The following is a 20,639-nucleotide window of genomic DNA, read 5'->3' as shown; positions in this document are numbered from 1 at the left end:
GATACATCAGGGTAAAATTGAGACAGACAGACTCACGTGTTTCCCTGCTGTTCCCTCTCCTGGGGCTCCGGGGTCACCCCTCTCTCCCTTGGCTCCCTGCACCCCTCCTACACGGACCTGCCCGCCAGAGACAGTCGCACAGCTCTCACACGCATCTCCCTGGTGAAGGATACAACAGTAGTCAGAAAGAGAGAGAAATGTCAGTGCATAAATTCTTGTCATTTCGCAGACACTCTTATCCAGAGCGAGTTACAGTAGTGAGTGCATACGTTTTTCATACTGGTCCCCTGTGGGAATCAAACCCACAACCCTGGTGTTGCAAGCACCATGCTCTACCAACTGAGCTACACGGGACTAGTTAATTAGTTAGTTAGTTAGTTAGTGAATGAGGTAGTTACATAGTTAGTGAATTAGTCTGTTATATAGTAAGTTAGTGATGATGGGTTCTTAACTTGAAATCTAAAATATCCTTATTCATGTTATTGAGGGAGAGAGGGGAATGCAGAACGTTTACATTCTGTTGGAACATGTTATTGTTAGACATCAGGTATCCTTTGGAAAGGAGAAGGGCCACGGTCTGGTACAAGTCAACAGAACAGCTGTGATTTGGGGAGGAGTGAGGAGTTTGGGCCAAGGTCAGGTCAGATGAAGTGAGAGAGAACAGGCATCACTAAAGTCTTGTATAGCAACAGAGATGTATTGGCAGGCCAGATGTGTAAGGAGGAGACTCAGCATAAGAGGAAGGTTTAAATTCCAGTGCTTGTGTAAATATGTTTTTGTCTTATGCAGCCATGTGACCCAGTGGGTGAATAAACTTGATTTGAGCTTTACTAGTTGTCTGTGACTTTTTATTCTGTTCATTTAGTGCCTGACAGTTCACTGTGATTTATAGTGGAACTGGAGGGTCAGAATCAGTGGAGAAGCAGCCAGCACAAAGACCAAGGCAGGCACAGTTTCCACACCTATTACCAATCATTCTGACATCTTGGGGAGATGAGAGTCTTAGGCTGAACCAATTATAAGATACGGACCTAGAAAACCTGAGATTATTCAGTAGTCCCATGGTATTACAACCAGTCGTAGATAAAAGGTAAGTCCTGAACACCTCACCAACCCTCACAGACACACACACTGAGTCAGTTACTGATGACCTACAACACCTCACCAACCCTCACAGACACACACACTGAGTCAGTTACTGATGACCTACAACACCTCACCAACCCTCACAGACACACACACTGAGTCAGTTACTGATGACCTACAACACCTCACCAACCCTCACAGACACACACACTGAGTCAGTTACTGATGACCTACAACACCTCACCAACCCGCACAGACACACACACTGAGTCAGTTACTGATGACCTACAACACCTCACCAACCCTCACAGACACACACACTGAGTCAGTTACTGATGACCTACAACACCTCACCAACCCTCACAGACACACACACTGAGTCAGTTACTGATAAACTACAACACCTCACCAACCCTCACAGACACACACACTGAGTCAGTTACTGATGACCTACAACACCTCACCAACCCTCACAGACACACACACTGAGTCAGTTACTGATGACCTACAACACCTCACCAACCCTCACAGACACACACACTGAGTCAGTTACTGATGACCTACAACACCTCAACAACCCTCACAGACACACACACTGAGTCAGTTACTGATGACCTACAACACCTCACCAACCCGCACAGACACACACACTGAGTCAGTTACTGATGACCTACAACACCTCACCAACCCTCACAGACACACACACTGAGTCAGTTACTGATGACCTACAACACCTCACCAACCCTCACAGACACACACACTGAGTCAGTTACTGATGACCTACAACACCTCAACAACCCTCACAGACACACACACTGAGTCAGTTACTGATGACCTACAACACCTCACCAACCCTCACAGACACACACACTGAGTCAGTTACTGATGACCTACAACACCTCACCAACCCTCACAGACACACACACTGAGTCAGTTACTGATGACCTACAACACCTCACCAACCCTCACAGACACACACACTGAGTCAGTTACTGATGACCTACAACACCTCACCAACCCTCACAGACACACACACTGAGTCAGTTACTGATGACCTACAACACCTCACCAACCCGCACAGACACACACACTGAGTCAGTTACTGATGACCTACAACACCTCACCAACCCTCACAGACACACACACTGAGTCAGTTACTGATGACCTACAACACCTCAACAACCCTCACAGACACACACACTGAGTCAGTTACTGATGACCTACAACACCTCACCAACCCGCACAGACACACACACTGAGTCAGTTACTGATGACCTACAACACCTCACCAACCCTCACAGACACACACACTGAGTCAGTTACTGATGACCTACAACACCTCACCAACCCTCACAGACACACACACTGAGTCAGTTACTGATGACCTACAACACCTCAACAACCCTCACAGACACACACACTGAGTCAGTTACTGATGACCTACAACACCTCACCAACCCTCACAGACACACACACTGAGTCAGTTACTGATGACCTACAACACCTCACCAACCCTCACAGACACACACACTGAGTCAGTTACTGATGACCTACAACACCTCACCAACCCTCACAGACACACACACTGAGTCAGTTACTGATGACCTACAACACCTCACCAACCCTCACAGACACACACACTGAGTCAGTTACTGATGACCTACAACACCTCACCAACCCGCACAGACACACACACTGAGTCAGTTACTGATGACCTACAACACCTCACCAACCCTCACAGACACACACACTGAGTCAGTTACTGATGACCTACAACACCTCACCAACCCGCACAGACACACACACTGAGTCAGTTACTGATGACCTACAACACCTCAACAACCCTCACAGACACACACACTGAGTCAGTTACTGATGACCTACAACACCTCACCAACCCGCACAGACACACACACTGAGTCAGTTACTGATGACCTACAACACCTCAACAACCCTCACAGACACACACACTGAGTCAGTTACTGATGACCTACAACACCTCACCAACCCGCACAGACACACACACGGAGTCAGTTACTGATAAACTACAACACCATTCTGCATTCTCCTCTCCCTCAGTAACATGAATAAGGATATTTTAGATTTTCTTTTTAGACATAGTTCCTGTGGAGGGTAAATCTCAGAAGGGTAAGTCCCAAACAGGGTAGTTACTGTGGAGGGTAAATCCCGGAAGGGTAAGTCCCAAATAGGGTAGTTCCTGTGGAGGGTAAATCCCGGAAGGGCAAGTCCCAAACAGGGTAGTTACTGTGGAGGGTAAATCCCGGAAGGGTAAGTCCCAAACAGGGTAGTTACTGTGGAGGGTAAATCCCGGAAGGGTAAGTCCCAAACAGGGTAGTTACTGTGGAGGGTAAATCCCGGAAGGGTAAGTCCCAAACAGGGTAGTCCCTGTGGAGGGTAAATGTTATGTACTTGAGTGAAGACCCAAAAGCGGTTTTAACAGAAACAGAGTTCTTTTAATGAAAAAACAGGAATGGCATAGATCCTCTTCCGACGTTGTCAATGGCACAATAGAATACCCGCAGAGAGGGTGACAAATGAAACATAAAGTCCCTCTGATGAATAGCTGGGTAGCGGCGACAGGCTGCAGGTCGCTCTGGGTCGGCGCGGGTCACAGAGGAACGGTGGTAGCTGATCACACGTAGCATATGATGAACTGGACACGGTGCAAACAAAAGACAGTTAGTAGAGTGCAGGATGCACCTGCCAGGCAGACTCCGACAGGATAGGACTAGGTGGAAGCAAACGAGACGATAGCTTGCTTCTGGCATGAGAAACACAAACGAGAATCTGACACCGAAAGTAGCAGGAACAGAGAGAGAAATAGAGACCTAATCAGAGGGAAAAAAGGGAACAGGTGGGGAAAGGGTGAATGAGCTAGTTAGGGAGGATGAGGAACAGCTGGAGAAGGAGAGAAAGAGAAGGTAACCTAATAAGACCAGCAGAGAGAGACAGAGTGAAGAGAAAGGACAGGAACAGACATAATAAGACATGACAGTAAATCCCGAGAGGGGAAGTCCGGAAGCAAGAAGATATTCAAACGTTGTGTGAACATGATTTGTTTGTATTAGCAGTAGCAATAAGGAGAGAGGTTGGTTTATGCACTATTGGGTTGGGGAACCATGACATAGTCGTGGTAATATGTGTTGTAACATGAGTCACTGACGTGATCTTCCTGTCTTCCGACCCCTCCTGTCTCAGCCTCCAGTATTTATGCAGCAGTAGTTTATGTGTCAGGGGGCTACTGTCAGTCTGTTATATCTGGAGTATTTCTCCTGTCTTATCCGGTGTCCTGTGTGAATTTAAGTGTGCTCTCTCTAATTCTCTCTCTCTTTTCTCTCTCCTCTCGGAGGACCTGAGTCCTAAGACCATGCCTAAGACTACCTGGCCAAATGACTCCTTGCTGTCCCCGGTCAACCTGCTGCCCCTCTTTCCAACTGTTCTACCTGCGGCAATAGAACCCTGACCTGTTCACTGGACGTGCTACCTTGTCCCAGACCGGCGGATTTCGACTCTCTACCACACCTGCTGTCTCTAACTCTGAATGATCGGCTATGAAAAGCCAACTGACATTGATTCCTGAGGTGCTGACCTGTTGCACCATCTACAACCACTGTGATTATTATTATTTGACCCTGCTGGTCATCTATGAACGTTTGAACATCTTGGCCATGTACTGTTATAACCTCCACCAGGCACAGCCAGAAGAGGACTGGCCACCCCTCAGAGCCTGGTTCCTCTCCACCGGCCACAGCCAGAAGAGGACTGGCCACCCCTCAGAGCCTGGTTCCTCTCCACCGGCCACAGCCAGAAGAGGACTGGCCACCCCTCAGAGCCTGGTTCCTCTCCACCGGCCACAGCCAGAAGAGGACTGGCCACCCCTTAGAGTCTGGTTCCTCTCCACCGGCCACAGCCAGAAGAGGACTGGCCACCCCTCATAGCCTGGTTCCTCTCTAGGTTTCTAATATCCACCAGGCACAGCCAGAAGAGGACTGTTCACCCCTCAGAGCCTGGTTCCTCTCCACCAGCCACAGCCAGAAGAGGACTGGCCACCCCTCAGAGCCTGGTTCCTCTCTAGGTTTCTTCCTAGGTTCCCGTCTTTCTAGGGGAGTTGTTCCTAGCCACCGTGCTTCTACATCTGCATTGCTTGCTGTTTGGGGTTTTAGACTGGGTTTCTGTATAAGCACTTTGTGACATCTGCTGATGTAAAAAGGGCTTTATGAATACATTTGATTGATTGATTGATTGATTGATTGTTGTCAACAACAGTGATATTTGAGGCGTAACATTGGTATCAGACTTTAGGTCAACCATATTCTCCAGTAGTAAATTGGCAAGTGCGTCAGTATTGGTTCTAATACAAGGTATCAGGTGCTGTGACCAATTACAAGGCACAAATACCATAACTATTCTCTGGGGAAGTGGGTATCACTACCTTGGAAAACAGTTGATAGAAGGCGTGTATTAGAGCCGTTGGGGAGGAAATCTGAACACGCTGGACACCGTTGGGAGAGGCATCGGAATTATAACTATGAAATGGTGACCGGCAGACCTGATTCTTTTAAAAAGCCATAGAGGAGCTGAAAGAGGTGCAGAAGCATTCTACCAAATCGACTTGAAAATGGGAACATTTTTGCAAACTGGATAAAATTGGTCAGTGTTTCCCTGCTGACGGAAAATTCCAATCTCATAAAGAAATCAGAGATGCAATTGTGACTTGGCTCAATGACATAAAATTTAAATAAAAGCTTAATACACTAGCGTTTTGATGTCAGTGTTGTATTAACAAAAAAAACTAACTGATAAAACCAAAATAACAATACCTGGATAATGTTACATGGTGATGGAAGTGGAGACGATTTGGGGTTGGATAATCCTTACGAGAATCAAAGACAGTGGCTTTTAAAAGGTACCATATTCAATTGCCAATATATACGTATGGCGAGAGCACAAATTATGTTCAAAAAATAGTCCAACTTTGCATCATGCCGCATTGAAAAAAAAATGCGAATTTGGGTACATTTGAGGGTTCTGTGTTGATACAGTATGTAGTGAATTTGTTATTGGCGTAAAAATATGAAGAAACTCATATGCCAGACATCACCACATTAGTAAACTATTTGGTAGAGAGGGGTCTGTCACGACTTCTACCGAAGCCATTGCCTCTTCTTGTTCGGGCGGTGCTTGGCAGGCGACGTCACCGGCCTTCTAGCCATCATTGATCCATTTTCATTTTCCATTGGTTTTGTCTTGTCTTCCCACACACCTGATTTCAATCCCATTCATTATCTGTTGTGTATTTAACTCTCTCTACACACAGCGCTGGCCCATTCCAGGGCTTTCCCGGTGAGGCATGAGACGAGGGCGCAACTATTCTTACAGTCCGATGGTACTGGGGAGACCGTGGCCAGGTACAAGTTCAGCTTAAGGAGGAAACCCTGGCAGCCGGCTGTATCTCCATTGTATCCCGTGGGTAGGGATAAATTGATCTTATTAGGTTCAGGAGGGGAAAAAGCGTTCAAGGGAGATCCCGGTTGTGGTGGTGTAGGCGCTGGAGAAACTCCCTGTCTCTCCCAGTGGTCCATATTCTGGACCATGTGATCCATGGCGGCGCTCAGACAGTCAATCTCCTCCGCTTGTTCCCAGACACGTTCCTCCATCTCCATGAGCGCAGTGTCTTCTCCTGCTGACTTCATATTTTTGGTCAGAGATTCTGTCAGAGTCGTGTGTATAGGTGGCAGGAAAGTCAGGCGCAGGAGAGTCAAAATGGATTGTAAATGGAGTCTTTTAATATAAGTCCACTTAACATGCTCCAAACACTAATACGTACATACATAAACGAACATGGGTACGAGGACCCGTCGCGCACCTATACAACATAAAACAACACTTGACATAAAACTATCTCTGACAAAGACATGAGGGGAAACAGAGGATTAAATACACAACAGGTAATGAATGGGATTGAAAACAGGTGTGTGGGAAGACAAGACAAAACCAATGGAAAATGAAAAATGGATCAATGATGGCTAGAAGGCCGGTGAGGTCGACCGCCGACCACCGCCCGAACAAGGAGAGGGTCACAAGGCATCATATGGGAAAGTACAAGCAGTGAAACAAGAGATATGTCACGCCCTGGTCAAAATATATTATGTCTATCTTCATTTATTGGGTCAGGCCAGGGTGTGACATGGGTTTATTGTGGTGTGTTTCGTCTTGGGGTTTTGTGGGGTGTCTAGCGTAGTCTATGGCTGCCTGAGGCGGTTCTCAATCAGAGTCAGGTGATTATCGTTGTCTCTGATTGGGAACCATATTTAGGCAGCCATATTCTTTGAGTGTTTGGTGGGTGATTGTTCCTGTCTCTGTGTTTCGTTTCACCGGATAGGCTGTATAGTTTTTTCACGTTACCGTCTGTTGTTTTTGTACATTTCAGTATTTTCATGTCAAGTCATTTTCCATCATTAAACATGAGTAACCACCACGCTGCATTTTGGTCCGCTCCTCCTTCAACAGAAGAACGTCGTTACAAGATAACATATTTGGGGGTTTCGATTTCGGAAAATCACGAAGCACATTACACGTGATCGAGTAGGAACAATGCGTTCTTTGGCACAACAAAACACTCCTCGCAGTCTCAGAAAAGCTTGGGGTGGATTAATCTCGTGAGACATTTTATTTAGTCTTATTCTGAATAAGATTTAAAGAATTGACGAAAGGGAGGAGGGGTCACAAGAAATTAGAGAGGAGTTAATATTGTGAGTAATTGTTAGTAGAGTTTTGAATGAAGCAATTCTGTCAAGCGACAGCATTGGAGTTACCAACCCTAAAATGACTTGGTCATGAACATGAAGGGCATTGAGGTGCGGAGGTTATGGAAAATCATGGGGAAAAGAGAGAACAGTCATGTACGGAAGTAAATCGTTAGACTCGGTGGCGAGATAAATGTGGCCAAGTCTAAGGCTACTATATGCTAAATAAAGGATACATAAATGTTGAGCTGGATTCAAACTAACAATGAATGATTGGAGGGAGGACAGTGGACTTATCATTATCATGTTGTGCTTGTAATTAAAACGTTTGGGTTGCTGAGGTATGATAGGTAGGATAGAGGTAGGATACTGAATAATACATAAATGTACACCTCCTCGAGGAGCGGGTGTCACTATCTGTCTTTGGAATGTTTTCCGAGACTGTTGTCTTGGGAAAGCAGTTAGTGAATGTCACGACTTCCGCCGAAGTCGGTCCCTCTCCTTGTTCGGGCGGCGTTCCGCAGTCGACGTCACCGGCCTTCTAGGCATCGCCGGTCCACTTTTAATTTTCCATTTGTTTTGACTTTGTCTTACACACCTGGTTTCAATCCCCCAATTACCTGTTCATTATTTAACCCTCTGTTCTCCCATGTTTGTTTGTGATTGTTTCTGTGTAGGAAGGTCTGTTATTGTGGGCTCTGTTTATGTATTGCATTTATATTATGTGAAGTAAAATATGTTTATTTACTCATATCTACTGTCCTGCGCCTGACTCGTAAACACCAGCTACACACAGCCTTCCTTACAGTGAAAATCTGCAGTTTTATAAATATAAAGGTATCCGGATCCGGCCGTAAAGGGAGTTCCCCGATAAGTAAGGCCTGGCCATTTGTGTGTTTTTGCCCTTGGTTTACCACACACATCAGCACGCACACACAACTCACAGGTTATTCATATTTGTTAGTGGTGTTAATACTGTGTTTGATTTACTGTGTGGGGGTCTTTTTAATTTAGTTTTAAACTGGGCACGCAAAATGATGGAAATGTTTGAAATGTTAAATGGTTTCTGAAGTACAGGGAAAGAAAAGGGAAATAAAATACTAATGGTGTTGAATGACCTTCTTTCTGATGAGGCCTGATCAACCCCACTAGAAATTATAGAGACATTTGGTGAGATTTAAGAATAACATCAATGAGGGACACCTGTCTCTAGTCTATTTTACCATTACCTTATGGGATACAATTATTTCCTTATGTACTTATCAAGCATTGTAACTATAATTTGATTTGTTATTCTAATTTGTTTATTTTTGTTTTAACAGGCAGTGTTGTTTTTTTGTTAGTTTTTTTACAGATGAATCACAATGTGAGTCATGTGTTTAAAGGGGAGATTACCAGTTCCCTGGGGCCCTGGCCCTTTGGTAAATATGCTAATGGTTTTGTTCAATCTGCATATAAAAGGAAAAAGATATGTTGATAATGGTTGACAGCTACTCCAAACGGATTGAGGTTTTCCCCACCTTGAGTGATATGTGTATTGCTGTTGTTTTGGTTCTTGTTTTTGTCTTTGTTTCGATACAAATCTCACCTGATTGGGTCTGCTGTATTGTTGGGATTTCTCACTCAGGGTTAACTCCCTGACCCGGTAACTCTGTGGTGAGGTTGCCAGTGTCATAACTCTCCTGTAATCATCTGAAGGATCAGATTACAGAGGGTCTGCTCTACAGCGTGCTCTCTCTCATAGAGGGGGAGAGTGGGAAGTCGGCTGTTTTATGGCGGTCGTAAAATATGCTGCCTCTATGCTCTGCAGTGTTCGAGAATTAGAATGTAAACTGTGGAACACAGAGAGACACTTGGACATCAACAGTTTGAATAATTAAAAAATATTTATATTTTTGAGAATGTGGGAGTGGTCCGTGGACACTTAAGGGACAGTCATGTCGAGTGTGTTTGATTTGGTGATCTTATGAAGGACAGAAAACACACATTACTGTGCCTCTGGTTGTGTACACTTCTCATTTATAGGGTTTATATCTAAATGTTGTGAAACGTATATGATTACATATTTGTGAAAAGGTGAAATGTGATGTTAGACTTCCAAATGAGAGTATGGATTTTCATATAAAGTTGAACTTAGTCAGTGGCCACGCCCGTGAGTACAGACATTTACATCGATGTCATGGAACGCCCCCTTCTTCCACATAGTATAAAACCACTGTGACAAAATTAACATTTTGTGCCAAAGAGACGGTAAACCGGACGTCTCAAACAGTCAAGACGATTGGAAACATGGAGCTGATGCTACATGTTGAAATGGTTAAGAACTGCAACTCTACCAAAGGACAAGACCAGAGAACGTGAAGATCATTCCCACGTTGAAATGGCAAAGAAATCTACAAACTAAAGAACAATTATTCAGACTGCAGCTGTGTAAATACTTTAGTCTGGTAGACGCATTCAATCTAAGAACATTTCCGAATGGTACTCTGAAGTATCCATTCTAACGACCTATGACTTGGATCAAACCAGAGGCTCGCTGCCGACTGACTATCCAGCAGACGGACTGGAAATCACAGAGAGGGACAACGAAGACAGACACTCGTAAATATGTAAATTGCAATTTCTTTTCGAAAGAGCGGTTGTTTATGTTCAAAGTATTGTCAATTTATATGTACAGTTGAAGTCAGAAGTTTACATACACGTTAGCCAAAAATATTTAAACTCAGTTTTTCACAATTCCTGACATTTAATCGTAGTAAAAATTCCCTGTCTTAAGTCAGTTAGGATCACCACTTCATTTGAAGAATGTGAAATGTCAGAATAATAGTAGAGAGAATGATGTATTCCAAATTTTATTTCTTTCATCACATTCCCAGTGGATAATAAAAAATAAAAAAAAATAAAAAATTGCAAGCCTCCCCCTTTTTCCTCCAAACATAACAATGGTCATTTTGGCCAAACAGTTATATTTTTGTTTCATCAGACCAGAGGACATTTCTCCAAAAAGTATGATCTTTGTCCCCATGTGCAGTTGCAAACGGTATGGCTTTTTTATGGTGGTTTTGGAGCAGTGGCTTTTTCCTTGCTAAGCGGCTTTTCAGGTTATGTCCATATAGGACACGTTTCACTGTGGATATAGATACTTTTGTACCTGTTTCCTCCAGCATCTTCACAAGGTCCTTTGCTGAGATTGATTTGCACTTGTCGCACCAAAGTACGTTCATCTCTAGGAGATAGAACGTGTCGTCTTCCTGAGCGGTGTGACGGCTGCCTGGTCCCATGGTGTTTATACTTGCGGTGTTTGAAAATTGCTCCCAAGGATGAACCAGACTTGTGGAGGTCTATAATTTTTTCTGAGGTCTGGGATGATTTCTTTTGATTGTCCCATGATGTCAAACAAAGGAGCACTGAGTTTGAAGAAAGGCCTTGAAATGCATCCACAGGTACACCTCCATTTTTTTTATTTCACCTTTATTTAACCAGGTAGGCTAGTTGAGAACAATTTCTCATTTACAACTGCGACCTGGCCAAGATAATGTAACGGCTTTCTTGGTGAGAAGGAGAGTCGGACCAAAATGAGGCATGGCTATTGAGATTCATGTTTTAATAAAACAACTAAAACACAAACACTACAAAACAAGAAACGTGCAAAAACCAAAACAGTCCTATCTGGTGCCACAAACACAGCGACAGGAACAATCACCCACAAACACACAGTGAAACCCAGGCTACCTAAATATGGTTCCTAATCAGAGACAATGACTAACACCTGCCTCTGAGAACCATATCAGGCCAGACATAGAAATAGACAAACAAGACATCCAACATAGAATGCCCACTCAGATCACACCCTGACCAACCAAAACATAGAAACATACAAATAAACTATGGTCAGGGTGTGACAGATAAAGCAAAGCAGTGCAACACAAACAACAACACAGAGTTACACATGGAATAAAGAAGCGTACAGTCAATAACAGAATAGAAAAAAAGAAAGTCTATATACAGTGTGTGCAAATGGTGTGAGGAGGTAAGGCAATAAATAAATAGGCCATAGTAGCGAAGTAATTACAATTTAGCAAATTAACACTTGCGTGATAGATGTGCAGATGATGATGTGCAAGTAGAAATACTGGTGTGCAAAGAGCAGAAAAGTAAATAAAAACAATATGGGGATGAGGTAGATTGAATTGGCTATTTACATATGGGCTATGTACAGCTGCAGCGAACGGTTAGCTGCTCAGATAGCTGACGTTTAAAGTTAGTGAGGGAAATATAAGTCTCCAGCTTCAGCGATTTTTTGCAATTCGTTCCAGTCATTGGCAGCAGAGAACCGAAAGGAAAGGCGGCCAAAGGTGGTGTTGGCTTTGGGGATGACCAGTGAGAAATACCTGCTGGAGCACCTGCTATGGGTGGGTGTTGTTATCGTGACCAGTGAATTGAGATAAGGAGGTGCTTTACCTAGCATAGACTTATAAATGACCCGACTAGAGCATACAGGTCGCAGTGGTGGGTGGTATATGGGGCTTTGGTGACAAAACGGATGGCACTGTGATAGACAGCATCCAAGTTGCTGAGTAGAGTGTTGGAGGCTATTTTGTAAATGACATCGCCGAATTCGAGAATTGGTAGGATAGTCAGTTTTATGAGGGTATGTTTGGCAGCGTGAGTGAAGGAGGCTTTGTTGCGAAATAGGAACTCAAATGATGTCAATTAGCCTATCAGAAGCTTCTAAAGCCATGACATCATTTTCTGGAATTGTCCATGCTGTTAAAATGCAGTCAACTGACCCACTGGAATTGTGACACAGTGAATTGTAAGTTACATAATCTGCCTGTAAATTATTGTTGGAAAAATTACTTGTGCCATGCACAAAGTAGATGTCCTAACCGATTTGCCAAAACTATAGTTTGTTAACAAGAAATTTGTGGCGTGGTTGAAAAATTAGTTTTAATGACTCTATCCTAAGTGTATGTAAACTTCCGACTTCAACTGTATGCAGTGAATCCACTCTTGAGTTTCCCGATCTTGAACGGCCCCACCCCTTTCCTTTGTCTACCAAGCCGTCATATCAGCTTAGCCCACTAGGGACTTTCCTATCATGATTGTAACCAATGTATGACCTATTGTGTGTGTGTTTATGCCATTCTGTGATTTGATTAGTTAGTTATTTAATAAATATTTAAACCAATTTGTTTAAAGCTTACTCAGGATCTAGGCTAGGGTTTGTGCAAATATCTAAGGGTTTGCGACGTTCAGAGACTGATGAGGTAATAAAATGCATTAATAAGCGACTGTTTTGATAAAATATGAACATTTCTGAAGAGTTATATTCGGGAAATTGACACTATAAACAAAATGTTCCTATGGTGCAACGACTTCATAGTTAATGCTTCATGATTAGTTTAATTGCATAATTAAATTACACAGAGAATTAATTTGATAATATACAGTCTTCACATTTAATGACAGTCAACGACACGACACCAGCATGATAAGGTGGAAAATAACCATTGGAAAATGGTTTCAACACTGTGTTGTTATGCTCTTGGACAATTGTCTTTGAGATTTTGGTATTAAGGAAATTAGGAATGTAATAGTTTGTCATACTGTGAATAGTTGGTCTGGATTTCCAGAATCAGACATTTCTTAACTGTTGTTTTGCTCTGTCCTCTCTCGAGTTATGGCAAAGGTGACCACAGATTGTGTCTTGATGAAAGGAAGGGATGAATTGACCAGGAACAGAGTGAACCTAACCCCCCCCCCCCTAACTGGCTGAAGAAATAGTGACAAAGGCATTCACTACGACCTTGTCTTTCACCACTCCACCCTGTGATCTGATTCCGAGCCAGCAACCTGTGTATGAGCAGCAGGAGTGTGGCATGAGTCCTGAGACCGTACATGCGGAGTGAGCATGGAGAGAAATCACGTCCAAACTTCTCTCATGCTGCTGGTGTACTGGTGGGAAAATGGACCAGACAGAATGGACTGTACAGAATAGTGGTGGCGGCTCAGGTGAGAGATTTGTGTGCTTGGGGAAGTCTGATTAATATCACGGATATTGAAATCGGGACACTATCATGGGCCATCAACTGTGAAAGGCATGAGTTACATACTATGTGTCGTCGGGAAGATGAACTGTAACGCTATCTGAAGAAAAACATGAAGAAGGATGCGTGCCGGGAGTGAAGGGGGGGTGGTCAACCGTGCTCGTAAATGTTTATTTGGGGTATCAGGTTGTTTGTGGAGGTCTGCACACTGCAAAATGTGTAGTAATTTAGACTAAGAATGCATTGAGATACGGATCTGTCATTACCATGTCACATGCGACATTAAGACAGGGATAAACAGGGGCCGTAATGAGAAAGGTTGATATTGATAATATAAGTAGTACACACTGTTTATATATTTTCCTTGCTTGTAAATGTACATTCTAACAGTGTCTGTGTGTGTTAAGTTGAGGGTCTCGAATACGAGTGATAGAACCAACGTGAACCACTAAGGACTGTCATTCTAAATTTGGGTTGGATAGCTTATAAAATGTTTTAATTATGATTCAGAAAAGACAGAAAGAGAGAGAGCGCACTGCCCCTAAACTGTGAGGAGAGCACAAAGTGAGGGGAGGGTGCACTGCTCAAGTTGATTGAGTCTAGGGAGGTAAACGTTATCTTTTAGTGTCTTCCGAGAGGGAGGTTATCAGAGAACCCACTAGATGATAGCTTGGGCCAACAATGAAGGGTTTTATTTTACCAGGTCATCAGAGTCCTAATGTTAAAACCTGTTTGGGAAAGGGGGCAGTATTTTCACACCTGGATGAAAAGCATGCCCAAAGTAAACTGCCGGTTACTCAGGCCCAGAAGCTAGGATATACATATAATTGGTACATTTGGATAGAAAACACTCTAACGTTTCCAAAACTGTTACAATAATGTCTGTGAGTATAAAAGAACTGACATGGCCTGCGAAAACCAGAGGAACATCCATCCAGGAAGTGCCATTATTGAAAGCCTATCCACCATATAAAGGGATATGACCCAGATTGCATTCTCTATGGCTTCCACTAGACGTGAACAGTCTTTAGACATTGTTTCAGGCTTTTATTCTCAAAAATGAGGGAGAATGACCACTTTGAGTAAGTGAACAGTGGGAAATCCCAGACCTGTATGGTGCGCGCGACCGAGAGTGCGCCTTTCGTTGTTTTTCCTTTATATTGACAACGCTATTGTCCGGTTGAAGTATTATTGATTATTATTGATTATTTAGACAAAAAACAACCTGAGGATTGATTAGCCACAGACCACAGAAAAATTCCTTTGTCCTGTTACTATGGTGAACCGGACTCAGAACATTAAACATGAAATAAAGGGACTTTGGAAAAATGGTTTGCATCAGCCACAATGGTGGTCATGACGATAGATGGAATATGAAAATGTATGTCATTTTTGTTTTGTTATTAAAGGTTAATAGATGACGTTATTACGAAAACATTGCAACATGAAGAGTTTTCCTAGTATATGTTTGATGTTTATACATTGTACGTTGTGTGGAACATGTCCAAATCAAAGGGAATGTTTTGGTAAAGATGAAATGGTAAGTTAGTTGTCTAAAATTGGATTTGAATCAAATCTAGACCTTGCCTCATTAACTTGGTATGCCCAGAGAATTGCCCTAAAGGCGGTTACTCCCACTTCTGACCCAACCTGTGAGTATAGAATTTACAGAGAAGACTACGTGACCCAAGCTGCAGCCAAGGTCTAAAAAGTAAACAAACCCAGAATACAACACAAGTTTTAAGACAAAGAAATCCTTTTCTACCCAAGCTACAGATGAGTAGCTGTGTCTAAGCGGTTGAATTCAACCCCCTTAGCATCCAATCCCAGCGAATCGTGGTATCTAAAAGGTTTCATTCCTATGCTGTGAGCTCTGAGCTACAGAGCTGTCTGTCCTCAGAATACCCCTTCCATAGCAAGGGTAAGAGAACAGACTCCTAAGCCAAAAGGACACTGACATCGGGAGGACGATCAGAGAAGTGCGCAGAAGTGTGTCATCGAGCAGCTGAACGGTCCCCTGAACCGGAGGTCGGAGGTCTACCCCACATAATTACATCATTATATTCTGACCAATAAGAGCGGCAGTTTGGGGCAAGGCTAGGGTTAGAATAGCATAGCTGACAAATTCACCCAAATGTATATTTCTCTCGTGTACTTTCTTTTTCCTCTCTCTCTTTGAAATCCCCATTTTGGGTAACACGCGTCATAGTGTGTTGGCCCGTTATGCTAAGTTCTAATCAATAGCCTATAATGTGTTTTGTCTATGTGTATCTTTTATCATCATTTGAGCTTTTTAGTAAATAAATATTCAACTAAGATGGGTGTGGTACGAACTCATTGGTGAGACCCGGGTCCGTGCAGATTCACGGACTATACGACATTCAGAACGAGATTGTAGAGGTAACTGGTTAATTAGTGGTTGTTGTAAAATCGATATTCTGATATTCTTTGAGTTAATCTGGGAAATAGAAACTCAATAAAAACAAATTTTCCCATGGTGCCCCAGGTTAATGAGTTAATAATTACTTGATTGAGTTAATCACGCAATTAACTTTTAATCCTTCGATGAACAAGCAGACAGAGGGCCAACCAGACAGAGGGCCAGCCAGTCCAGCTAGACAGCCAGACAGTCAGACTGACTGACTCATTGATAGTTTGGTTGGTTGGGTGTTCCATACCTTCTCTCCTTTCAGTCCAGTTACTCCATCCCGACCAGGCTCTCCAGGCAGGCCCGGGGTTCCATGGGTTCCGGCCAATCCTTGGTCTCCTTGCTCACCCTGGTCTCCCTAGCAACAGAGACACATGATGTTGTCATTAAAAACAATGCATTGTAATCAAAAACATGGATCTGGTCTGTGACTCGTACTTAAACATTCATAAATGAAGATTGATTTAACAACAGTCCAGGACAATAATTCAAGGTTACTGATTACAATGCACAAAGCTTCATCAAATTATTATTAGTCTGAATTAAACAAGTACCTAAACCCAGTAATAAGTTAATTCTGGGTTTGTGATACCAGAGTGTTTGAAAGTAGTTTTGTTTATGACTACCAAGAAACACTATGTGTGACCCTGATTTAACCCACTGCAGTAAAAGGTTTTTGCTATTCAGAGACTTTTATAAAGAGCAACCTGACATAAAGAACTGACCTTCTCTCCCCTTAGACCATCAAGACCTGGCACACCCTGTGTAAAGAGACAGGAGAAGGCAGAAAAAGAGTGAGAGTGATACCCACCTATAATGGTACACCCACGCCCACACCCACACACATGTTCAAGCCTCTACCTATTCAGATATAAAGCCCTGACAAAGTGCTAACCACTGAGGCATACACTACGTAATTAAGCAGTGTGAAACAGTAGTTTATATAAATGAGATGTAGAGATCACTTTGGCATATTCTGTGTTAGGTGGGGGATTACCTGTATACAGTTGAAGTCAGAAGTTTACAAACACTTCAGTTGGAGTCATTCAAACTCATTATTCAACCACTCCACAAATTTCTTGTTAACAAACTATAGTTTTTGCAAGTCAGTTAGGACATCTACTTTGTGCATGACACAAGTATTTTTTCCAACAATAGTTTACGGACAGATTATTTATTTTATATTTCACTGTGTCACAATTCCAGTGCATTAGAAGTTTACATACACTAAGTTGACTGCCTTTAAAACGCTTGGAAAACTCCAGAAAATTATGTCATAGCTTTAGAAGTTTCTGATAGTCTAATTGACAACATTTGAGTCAATTGGAAGTGTACCTGTGGATGTATTTCAAGGCCTACCACGAAACTCAGTGCCTCTTTGCTTGACATCATGGGAAAAACAAAAGAAATCAGCCAAGACCACAGAGAAAAAAGTGTAGACCTCCACAAGTCTGGTTTATCCATGGGAGCAATTTCCAAACGCCTGAAGGTACCACGTTCAACTGTACAAACAATAGTACGCAAGTATAACCACACAGCTGTCATACCGCTCAGAAAGGAGACACATTCTGTCTCCTAGAGATGAACGTAGTTTGGTGTGAAAAGTCAATCCCAGAACAACAGCAAAGGACCTTGTGAAGATGCTGGAGGAAACAGGTACAACAGTATCTATATCCACAGTAAAACGAGTCCTATATCGACATAACCTGAAAGGCCGCTCAGCAAGGAAGAAGCCACCGCTCTAAAACCGCCATAAAAAAGCCAGACTACGGTTTGCAACTGCACATGGGGACAAAGATCGTACTTTTTGGAGAAATGTCCTATGGTCTGATGAAAAAAAATAGAACTGTTTGGCCATAATGACCATCATTATGTTTGGAGGAGAAAGGGGGAGGCTTGCAAGCTGAAGAACATCATCCCATCGGTGAAGCACGGGGGTGGCAGCATCATGTTGTGGGAGTGTTTGCAGCAGGAGGGATGTCGATATATTGAAGCAACATCTCAAGACATCAGTCAGAAAGTTAAAGCTTGAGCGCAAATCAAATCAAATTTTACTTGTCAAACACACATGGTTAGCAGATGTTAATGCGAGAGTAGCGAAATGCTTCTGCTTCTAGTTCCGACAATGCAGTAATAACCAATGAGCTTGTAGAAGGCTACCCAAAACGTGTGACCCAAGTTAAACAATTTAAAGGCAATGCTACCAAATACTAATTGAGTGTATGTAAACTTCTGACCCTCTGGGAATGTGATGAAAGAAATAAAATATGAAATAAATCATTCTCTCTACTATTATTCTGACATTTCACATTCTTCAAATAAAGTGGTGATCCTAACTGATCTAAGACAGGGAATTTTTACTAGAATTAAATGTCAGGAATTGTGAAAAACTGAGTTTAAATGTATTTGGCTAAGGTGTATGTAAACTTCCGACTTCAACTGTATGTCATAAACTGGCTGTTCCAATACTGAAGATGCAGGTACAGTGGTTCCTCCTTTAAAAGTTTTGAGCTTACACTGCGAGCCTTAGAGGTACCCAGCGTCCCAGCTTCATTGCTCCAGACCACCACAAGCGGGAGTTAGAGCACTCATTATGTATTTGGGTCCCAAGGTTTTTATTTGACCAATCATATTGAGTGGTTCCAATGACGAAATTGATGTGCCTGGTGACTTCAGCAAAGATGTCTGTCAAAACATTACGGGGAAGCAAATGTATGTAGTTATAACATCATAACGAGTCAAGCTAAAAATGTACGATTGAGAGGAATATGTTAGTTAATGTAGAGACAAAAGATTGTGCATATTCTTTTGTCATAAAGTAAATTTACTAAAATCGCAATGTAGCACGTTTTTTTCAGCCATATCCAATACCAGGTGTATCAAACACATTCATTATAGAAAGCAGGGAGCAGGTTTCAAACCCTCAACATTCTAGCCCCGAAGTCCAGCACGTTATCGACTGTGCCCAAATTTATTCATTGGGGTTAGGGCCGATTGTGGCTAAAAACACTTTGAGTCTAACGTGGAAAGGGGAAAAAGTAGTATTATTATTTTTTCACAAGCTAGCAGGATGAGCTATTAGCTGAACAATAGACAATTCAACCTTTACTAAAGAATTGTCTAATAGCTAGGTGGGAATCCCCCCCCCAACTTGCAACAAATCATTTTCAGGACTATCTAGAAAAAGCAGAGGAGATGCGCAATGGGTTTCTAAAAAGCTATTCTCCACAATGTGTGGATGAAGCTCTTAATTTTGCATTGTGGAAAACACGAGATGAACTGCTACAGAAACGACCCGCTAAAGCTAAGGAACACTTCATAATGTTCACAACTACATACAGTATACTTTGAACTCATGAAAAGTGTGAGATGCGGTCAAGAAACACTGGTATGTTCTATTTACGCAATAAATTGTTCCATGCCAACTGCCAACCACAAAAGAAAATAAGCCAGGCTCTTTTACCCCTCTTCCAAATGGTATCTATAAATGCAGAGGTTGCGCACAGTGCAACAATATGATGTAGGTGAATATTTCTGCCACCCACACACAGGAAAACGGTTCCAAATATATTACATTATTACGTGTTCCACCACCCGTGTTATCTACATTATTAAATGTCCATGTGGGCTGTGCTATGTAGGTAAACCTCTTGTTCTCTCAAACAGAGAATCATTGAACATAAACGTTTAATTAGGAGAAACGACAGGGATTATCCAGTCGCAGTACATTTTAATTAATTAACAAAAACATGACATTTCTACCTTCAGATTTTGTGGCGTAGAGAAAGTTAAGATATCAGACAGGGGAGGTGATATCAATAATACTCTGAGTAAAAGAGAATGTTTTAGGATTTTCACCTTCCAGACATTATTTCCAAAAGGTCTTAATGATGAAATGTACATTTTGTTGTAAATTTGAACATAAATTATGCCCCTATTTCAGATTACTCTTTTACCCGATGGTTTATGAAAAGCTGGCTTGGTAGGTCGATGTCCTCATTGTGGTTTTTACAGACGTTTAATACGTTTTATGTACACACCTTTTTTGAATATTTATGAAATGCATATTGTTATATTTGGTAGCACTTATTTGTTTTTCCTTCGCCTCCAACTCCTTTCGATGCTTGGAATGGATGTCACGGTTTACTTCTGTTGAAGCAAAGGCGGACCAAAATGCGGCATGGTTTGTGTTCATCTTGATATTTAATTAAGGAAAGTACTGAACACTGAATACAAAAACAATAAACAAATGCCGACTGTGAAGCTAAATGAGAACTGTGAGAACCCTGTTGAGACTTGGCACTGCGG

The 20,639-nt window shown here is 42.4% G+C and overlaps 1 protein-coding gene across 4 annotated transcripts in view; it reads right to left on the bottom strand.

Moving 5' to 3' along the window:
- Positions 1-20,639, bottom strand: part of LOC135549585 (collagen alpha-1(XVI) chain-like) — a 159,308-nt gene that overhangs the window by 56,921 nt on the left and 81,748 nt on the right. For all 4 annotated transcript variants that reach the window (XM_064979677.1, XM_064979681.1, XM_064979679.1 and 1 more), the window contains exons 29-31: positions 17,057-17,092; positions 16,582-16,689; positions 37-159 (exon numbers count right to left, since the gene is read on the bottom strand). In XM_064979677.1, the coding sequence (XP_064835749.1) occupies positions 37-159; positions 16,582-16,689; positions 17,057-17,092 (267 nt within the window). The remainder of the gene's footprint in view (positions 1-36; positions 160-16,581; positions 16,690-17,056; positions 17,093-20,639) is intronic.

Source organism: Oncorhynchus masou, chromosome 12 (assembly GCF_036934945.1).
Source record: "Oncorhynchus masou masou isolate Uvic2021 chromosome 12, UVic_Omas_1.1, whole genome shotgun sequence".
NCBI classification, from domain to species: Eukaryota; Metazoa; Chordata; class Actinopteri; order Salmoniformes; family Salmonidae; genus Oncorhynchus; species Oncorhynchus masou.
This window is presented reverse-complemented; position numbering and strand designations above follow the sequence as displayed.